This window comes from Nematolebias whitei, chromosome 14 (assembly GCF_014905685.2).
Source record: "Nematolebias whitei isolate Nwh7 chromosome 14, NemWhi1, whole genome shotgun sequence".
Taxonomy (NCBI): domain Eukaryota; kingdom Metazoa; phylum Chordata; class Actinopteri; order Cyprinodontiformes; family Rivulidae; genus Nematolebias; species Nematolebias whitei.
In genome coordinates this window covers 37,323,922-37,332,959 of record NC_056511.1, presented here as the reverse complement: position 1 = coordinate 37,332,959, position 9,038 = coordinate 37,323,922, and the positions used below count along the sequence as shown (strand labels likewise).

At 40.9% G+C, this 9,038-nt stretch overlaps 1 protein-coding gene across 1 annotated transcript in view; it reads right to left on the bottom strand.

Annotated features, from left to right (window-relative positions):
- Positions 1-3,367: 3,367 nt before the first annotated feature.
- LOC119420289 (Down syndrome cell adhesion molecule-like protein 1 homolog) overlaps positions 3,368-9,038 on the bottom strand; it is an 83,762-nt gene continuing 78,091 nt past the window's right edge. The window contains exons 30-31 of the mRNA XM_037687677.1: positions 8,373-8,684; positions 3,368-4,195 (exon numbers count right to left, since the gene is read on the bottom strand). Of these exons, the coding sequence (XP_037543605.1) occupies positions 3,762-4,195; positions 8,373-8,684 (746 nt within the window). The 3' untranslated portion in view covers positions 3,368-3,761. The remainder of the gene's footprint in view (positions 4,196-8,372; positions 8,685-9,038) is intronic.

Below are 9,038 nucleotides of genomic sequence, written 5' to 3'. Positions count from 1 at the left end.
GTATTGAGGACAAATGACAACATCAAAAGACTTTTTCTTAAAAAAGAAAATAAAAATCCAACAAATTGGTATCAAAAACAAAGGGACAAAGAACGAATGTTTCTTTTTTTTCCTCTTTCGAAATAAAACGTCTTACTTTTGATACTATTTCAGATTTGAAAGTGGGGCATTTAATGCTTGATGTGTCCCCTGATTTATTCTGAAGAAAATAGCTCTTCATACAAAATCTGTTGTATGTACAAGACTCAATTTAAAAACAGCACTGACAAAGATGATGGAGCATGATAAGGGCAGTGAATTTGTACTTCAATCAGTGGGGGAAATGACAAAAGCCTAAATGATTCAGGTTTACAGACCGACTTCAGTCCAGTATATACACAGTACAGTAGTATTTTGTATGAACAAAAGAGCTGCGAGTCCCTGATTTTACTTGGCTGAACCACACAGGTCAAAAAGACTTGCACTCTTAAACCCCTGAAACCAGAATTTGGACAAAGTTCCACACATAATGTGAACATTACAAATCAACAGATTCCCCCTCTCCTAAACAAACAAACAGAGCAAATGAATAAATTAACTAAAACCACAAAACACTATAATAGAAATGCTTTAAAAAAGGCATTTCAATAGGTTCTCGTGTCCATGTACAATAGCGCCAAAAAAAAAGGAGTGGGAATAAAAATGAACTTTTTTTTTTTTTTTTTACAGTACTTCAGACAGGACAACATCAAAGATATCAATTCTGTGAACGTCGTAGAAATTTCTAAACTGAACTCCCTGACATAAAACATCTCGACTGAAATGACTTCACTTCGCTCACACCGCGACTTGGCATTTGTTCAGCTTTTGATTGGCTGAGCGTCACAGCTGACGAAGAAGCAAAACCACATCTGTGACGGTCAAAAACCGAGGCCTTCACGCTGTAGAAGAACTGAAGTCTGGGACAGGAAACACATTTTAAAGATCTAATGAGACACTGATTTGTCTCAAAATGTTTTGGTACTGGTTTAAAACAACTGTTCATATTTTGTTTCAAGAAAAAGTGAACAGTTAATATCTTATCTGTTGTAGATAGCTCTAATTTAGTTAAATTTTTGACTAGAGTACAAGCTAATGGCTAGTCAGAGCAAGACAAAGAATTAAGTGTATCGTTGCTGTCTTAAAATCACAAAAATAACCAAATAATTCTTAGCAGTTTAAAATAATTAACTTTGATATTACCACCATTACATAATTACATGGAATTGCAAAAGTAGCGCAAATGGCAGCAACTAGCTGTAGCATTTCCGGTGCACTTCCTGCAGGAACAAAGCCATGTTATATTTACTATTGCATATTTTGAGCTCTAAGTCAGTTAAAATCAACTTGAACAACTCTGAAAGTCAGAATTTCTACTCCAAAAAGTTGGAGCTTCCCGACCAGGCGTGACCTCAAAATCTAATATGGCTGCCTTGCTCAAAACCAGTTGTAGCAACAAACATTTATTACAACTTCTGTTGGTTTGTATTTTAGTAATCCAGTCAAACACGCAATAATGACTAACTTCTACGAGTGAACATGTTGCTACAATGTTTTAACGCACAGAAACCCACTATTACTGACTTGCACTGCTAATGCTAGTTAGCGTGGTTAACACAACAATGAGGAGCTCCTACGGCTTTTTCAAGGTGTGACTGAACACAGTGAAGTCAGGTCTGACGGCATCCCTATATCCAGTTCTGACCTCTTAGATAAATGGAACGCAACACAACTGACGTGCGTGAAAATGTTCACGAAATAGCATTTTTTTTAAACGCCATAAAACATTTGAGATTGCTGTTGTTTTAAAACAGCAGCAATCCGTTTGTGATGAGTCCCCGCTCTGAGCAGTTAAGGCCCCCACATACTCGGGCGTACTGTGCGTACTCCGTGTACTGTCCGCAGACGGTTGAGACGTCATACTTGAGGAGCGTACAGATTTTAATTCTCTTGTGACAAATTCCTTCATTTCTCACGATTTCAGTCATGGCGTCAACTGATGAGGAGGAAGAGATCGCTTGACCCTTGGTAAAAAAAAACAAGACCAGGGATGAAGAAGGGGGATCGGACATGAAGACAATGGAGCGAGAAGCATTTTGAATATTTTCCAATGGATTCTAGCAAGTTCGATGAGCTAGTTGGGCGCTTAGCCCCATTTCTTCACCACCAGGGCAGCCACTGCACACCTGTCACGCTGTGCATCCTTGCGACCGGTTGCTCAAAACAGAGCGGTTGGTGTCGCAAACAAAACAGTTCGACGTGAACACCGTCGCCGGGCAGTTTATTGTGCGACACGAGTACGCATACGTGGTCGTAAAACTTTATCTTTGCGTGGACATGGCTGGCGGACGTCCGCCTCGAGACCGCGTTGAGTCCACCTCGAGTACGCACGGACCTCCGTGGAGTGAAGTACGCCCGAGTATGTGGGGCCTTCAGTTCATCAATCCATTTCTCCAAACTTAAGTTGTTCAAAGAGCTATCTACAACAGATAAGATAGTTATTGTTGATAACCTTTACATAGAATCTGACATTAAAAGACCTAAACTGATTCTTTTATCTGCAGGGTTGGCAAAAAGAAAAGTTACAGTCGAGTAGATTCGATCTAGGTTAGTCCCTTCGAAGGCCTCGTGTTCTGATTGTTCCCATCGAACACACAACCAAGAAGACGTCACAGCCCAGGGATGGCATAATCCTCTAATCCAGCTCCTCCTCTCCAAGCTGGACAATTTACAGTAATATACAGAATATCTCACATATATATTAAACATTTAAGCTTTCTTAAGTTCAGCCTCTTTTAAATTTCTCTTCTTTTTTTAAAATTTAACGATTGAGCGATTGTCTCGTTATTAAGATCTGACCATAATATTAAACTGCTGTACATACCACCATGTTGTCGTAGCACGTACAATTTATACTTTGTCATATTTTTTTTTTTTTTTACTTAAATGTCAATAATATACCTACATAGAAATATATATGTAAAATTCTTTATAATACCAAATATTCTCTAATGGCGATGTGAGAAGTTACAGCTGGTTCGTTGGGGTTGAAATGGTTTGATTTAAAGAGTTTAGCTGCGCAGAGATGAGTGGACAGTGTCTATGTGGAAATTCACCGACCGTGGAAGTGAACCTGAATCATTACTTTGGAAATTACATCTGCCAATAAAGATTTGGGACTTCAAGAGACACAAAGAGGGCGAGAGAAACGAGGAACTTAACTGGAAGTCTTGCAAACTGGCAAAATAAACAACAACTATGGAGGACGGTAATTGTAGGTGTATATGTGTTTATGAGAGGTGAGATGGCCACACAGCTTCATACTGGCTCTTATAGTCTTTATCGTCATGAGCACAGAGCTTTAGAAGCTCTTCGGTTGCAGCCAATATTTCTAAACACAGAAATCACATTCTTTTTAAATATTTCTGCTGTGTCTCCTGCAGGAATCGAGTGGAGCTGAGCACCAGCCGGCTGGAACTGTTAGTTGAAGTTAGTAGTTCGTTTGTGTGAACGTGAAAAGTAGAGTTAGCTGGGTCTCTGTCTGGGAGGGGGGTAGGGAGGGTGGGGGTGAGTGGATCCCTCTTGCTGAAGAAAATACGACAGGAAGCTGGGCAGTCCACCGTAAGTTTGGTTTAAAGAAAGATGGCTGCATGGCCATTCTGGCCCAGCTGTAGATGAGTACCAGAGAGTGGTGCTGGCTGAGGAGCGGGACAGCGAAGCGAGTCTGTGCAGGCGGGGCTGGACTACACCAGTGTGTAAGACTTGGAGTAGGCCCCCACACTCTGTTTCTGCAGTCTTCCCAGAGCAGAGGAGCTGCTCTCTAGCAGCGAGTCTCTGGAGCCTCCCACCTTGTTGCTGCTGGGGGGGTTGCTGCTCGTGCTGGACGTGGAAGCTGTTGCTGCATTGTTAGAGCTGGGCATGGTGAGAGTCCTCTGGGGCAGGGTGGCGGTGCCCGAGCTCGCACCCAGGCTGCCCAGCCCAGAATGGCCCAGCGTCAGGGCCTGCTGCTTGGTGGGGTCGAGAGTCTTGTGACGGCCCTGTGTGTGATACGGCCGCTGCGTCAGGCTGCGGATTGAGGCTTCCCTCGGTGGTACAGCTGGGCACGGGTCATGAAGGTCCCCTTGCTTACGGAAGAATGGGTCTGTCTTCATATAGAGCGGTAGATTGCAGAACTCACCTATAACGAGAAAACCAAGAGTCAAGACATGAATGTGTTGTTCTGATATAAAGGAGCATGTCGACGTCCCCCGTCGCTGAGGGATTTGAATACTGAATGTTTTGTAGTTTTCTAAATGTGTTTTTTTTTTTTTTTTTCTGGACTAGAAATGAACTGGGGATGTAAACAAACCTTGATGTTTTTGGTGCTTTATATTCACGTGTGTAGGAGTTACTGTGGAGAAGAATAGAGGTGGGTTTGCATTTTTTGTTATTGCTTGTTCCAGACAGCGCAGAGTGACAGATCCTGGCGAGTGGAGGGAGCCATTTTAACTACAGGAGCAGTGGTGGACCCAGGGGGTGGCCAGTGGTGGCCTTGGCCACCATAAATTAATCTTCTGCCACCCCAATCATTTGAGGAAACTATACTTTTAAGCAATATAAAAACTAGAAAGATGTTTCCTCAAAGGATAGTGGTGGCTGGTTTATGTAAATATATGGTGGCGGCCATCTTGGATTTTGATGAAGCAACCCAGTTTGCAATGGTGACCTTTCTTAAGCCTAGATGCAGCCACACACCAAAATGGAAGTCAGTACCCCACTTACTTTCAAGTTATCATGCTCACAACATGCATGGACGAAAAGACGGGAGGTATTTCCATTTCCCCTCTTCGCTCTGTGATGAGAGGACAACAAACTACACTTGGATCGGTTTGATTTAATGGGTTTTGGTTCTTTTTTATTTCTTCCTGTGTTACAAAATCTTTTTATATCGTCTTTAGATCATTTCTGGGTTACCTGTCAATGCCCTTAGATGTCCTCTGTTCCCGTTAAATGTTCTTTATCTCACTTTGTCATACCTGTTACTTTTCACTCACCTGCATTCTGTCCAAGAATTGCTCCATATAGTTTATATAGTTTATCTAAGAAGGGTCTTGAACTATAGAGCAGTTTAAACATACTCAAATTTTCTATTGGCTATCTGGCTTCACTATCCCCTTAAAGTACAAACTGTGTTACTATGAATGAGACGATCAACTCAGTTAGTCAAACAAGAGTGCCACATGCGGCACAAAAACGTCCGTCGACAAACTATTAAACAGCAATACAGTTAAACATAGCAACTCCCTAAACAAGCAAACACCGTGTTTTAACTTTGACCTTGATCTGTAACCTTCACCTTGGATCTGGAGTGATAAGTGTGTGTGTGACATTCCGTCTAGTGATGATGCATGTGCATATGAAGATTAATTCAGAATTCAATTCAGAAGTTATGGGCAGGACAAGTACATATCTGTTCATAGTTGGATGTTAGATCATGCTGCCTTCTAAGGCTGTTTAAATGACGCCATTTTTGAGGGAAACCACAACTTGACTGCTGTGTTTTGGCTGTTCCTGTACACGTCAAGCACTCGTTCACATTATAAACGGCTGCAGACAATAGTTTTTCTGAGTAGATGAACAACAGTAACAGTGGCAGATAGCAGAGTGCTGTTTGAGCTGCTCACCCTTTTTCAGGATGTAGAAGCAACCCAACCACATCCTAGGTCCAAACAAGCATTCAAGTAGTCACCATTTTTGATGAGACTGTTTTCATGCCTGAGAAGTTTTATATTGCTGCTTAAAAAAAAAAAAAAAAAAAAAAAAAAATATGTATATATATTTGATTTGATTAAAACAAATTCTGTCTTTTGGTGCATGGAAATGCCAAATTACAGTGCTTTAGATCACATTCATACACCGATGGCACACACATCAGAGGCAACAAGGGGTTCATTGTCTTGCCCAAGGACACTTCGGCATGTGACTGCTGTGGGGTTCGAACCCCCAACTCTTACATTGAAGGACGACTGCTCTAATCACTCAGCCACACATGATGGTCAACTTTAATATTACTCACGTGATTAGGATAAAAAGTTAACGGGAGTGGACAGAAGCAGGAACCAACCAATAGGACAAAAACAAAAACAAACAAACAAAAAAAACTTTGGACAGGCGCCGCCATTTTGTAAATTTCTTTCAATAAGCCTATACTGTAACACCAGTCAAAAGAACTACACGGCCCACAAGTCAACAGTGCTTTCGGCAGCTGCTTTCTGTCGAAATTTAAAGAACATCAATGGAAGGAAACACTAGTGGAGAAACCGATGTGGTAAAAATAGTTTTGCAGTACAAAGTCAGAAGTAACGATCTATCTATTAAGCTCAGAACTGGCAGGAAAGTCGCAAATAACCCTGAAGCTGAACTCATCCTTCAAGTTGTAGTAGTATCTTCACCGGTGAGTACCCATATAAAATTTTGCAGTACTGTACAGTACATATACATATGTTGTTAAAATTACATAGGTTTAAGAATTCAGAACATTGTTAAGAACATTGCAAGAGTGTGGGAAGGGTTTATAAAGCCTTAATATAAATATAAATACTAAAATAAATAAAGCGTTCCTACTTTGCATTTTTCACCTATCACAGTGGTGTCTGGAATGTAAGCCCCACGATAATCAAGGGACTACTGTAATTACAATCGTAGGTCTGGAAACACCAGCGTAATTCAACAGGCACAGCATAACCAGGTAAACATTATCACTGTGAAAGGACACCACATTAGATAATGTCAGACCTCTACACTTTTGTAAGGCGCCGTTTTTTCAGCCAAATTATGTCCATGTTGCTCTGCAAATGTGACTTTAAGACTGATGTTGACAGAACATCAATTTATAAATGAAATTTAAAGTGACTTCAGGCTCAGCTTGATTGTTTTTACATTGTTCTTTAAGTATGGTAAGAAAACAAATATCTACAGTAAAACTGACATCTCGCTTCTTCAAATCCTATCAGATTAAACATGTGGTATACCGATGTCCCCCATCCCCCATTCAGTAGTGAATGTTTTTGTTTTCCAGATGAGTGTTTTTCTGTCTGGAATTGAACAGGGGATGCAGGTAAACCTTAATGATTTTTGGTACAACATATTCAAGTTGGTAGAAGTTGCATTGTGGATAAGAACAGAGGTACAGTAGTCCCTGGCTACTTCATGGTTCGACTTTCGCGGACTCGCTCTATGTCCACTAAATAAATAAATAAATAAATAAAACAAGCAATAAAAATTGCGCAGAGCAGTACTGTGCACGACACACAATTGTCAACCTTCAGTAATGTTACTGTACTCACGTGGTTGGGAAAATATTTTTAAAAATAAATAAATAAATTTGAACAGGTGCCACCATTTTGTAGTTTTCTTTCGATAAGCGTAGGAACGCAAACCCAAAGTAGGAACGCTATACTGTTATCGCCACTCAACGGGACTTCATTTCCCAGAAGCCACTGTACTGGAGTTTAGAACATTGTAGGATTGTGGGAAGAGTTTATAAAGCCTTAAAATATATATACCGTAAATACTAAAATAAATATTATGTTGCTACTTTGTGGATTTTCACTTATTGCTGGGGGGTCTGGAATGTAACCCCCCCACAATAAATGAGGGACTACTGTATTTATTTTGATTGTCTCAGGCAATGCAGAGTGATGGATCCTGGTGAGCAGAGGGACAATTTCATGCACCACCAGATGCAATGGTGGAGCCAAGAGGTGGCCAACGGTGGTCTTGGCCCCTATAAAATAATCCTACGCCACCCCAATCATTAAAAAAAAGATACTTATAAGCATTATAAAAACTAGAACGCATAGGTTCCTAAAATTATAGTAGTGGCTGGTTTACATATGGTGGTGGCCATCTTGGATTTTGCTGAGCCAGTCCAGTTTTGAAAGGGATGGAGGATATTCCCAATTCCCCTCTCCGCTCTGCGACAGGGAACAATCAGAGTGAACTAAAGATGAGTCACATACAACTCAAATTATTCAACAAAATAAATGCAAATAAAAATATTTTGCTCTACGGTTCAGCACACTTGCAAGCACTCCATTGTGGTGTTTTTTAAAAAAAATTGCATTCTATATATTCTTTATTTCAAAAAGTTATTTTTGGGCTGTTTTAAAAGCTTTTTCAATTCACAGCTAATTTTGGTTTGACTGCCATCTAAATGTGTGAGGAAACCTTCAGCTGACAAGCAGAACAAACAGCAGAAAACAGGGAGTTTAAGAAATGTACCTGTGGTGATGGATGTAAAGGGGAAAGAGAGCAAATCAAAAAGGTTTTTCTTATCAGAAGGAGCTGAAACGTTCTCGTGTGTCTCTACTTACTTTTGTTAGCTCGGTGGGGGATGGGCACAGCCACATTTTTCCCCCGGTCGTAGTCTTGTGGTTTGGGTGGCGAGGCGGTGAAGCGGCAGATTCCCGGTTCGGACGGCGTGCTGAGGGAGGTCATGCTTTCTGCCGGGTCGTTGGTGCCTGTGGTCATCTGGTCGGAGGAGCTGTCGGAGATGAAGCACTCTGTGATGGTGAACTTGGCGTGCTGCAGGTGCTCCTCCAGCTTGGCGTGCTCATAGGCTCTGGCCAGCTCCTCGTAGGTGGAGGAGGCGCTCTCTGTGGACACCATGCTGTTCCGACCCTTATCTGGAAAACAACATCAGATCGGGGCGACGTTCAGAGAAAAGTCATGTTTTGTCTTTGGATTATAGTGCCCGGTCACTGACAGGACGCTTGATGCGTTTGGATGTACATCTACAACTAGGCCTGTCACGATAACAGATTTTGCTGGGCGATTAATTGTCTCAAAAATTATCGTGATAAACGATAATATTGTTTGAAATTTGACAATAATTAGTAATTACCATACCATACCAATTTATTTCTAAAGCACTTAAAATACAACAAGCAGCTGTTCGAAGTGCTGTACAAAATTAAAAACAAACAAAAAACAGTAAAACAGTAAAAACACCTAAATATATATATATATATATATATATA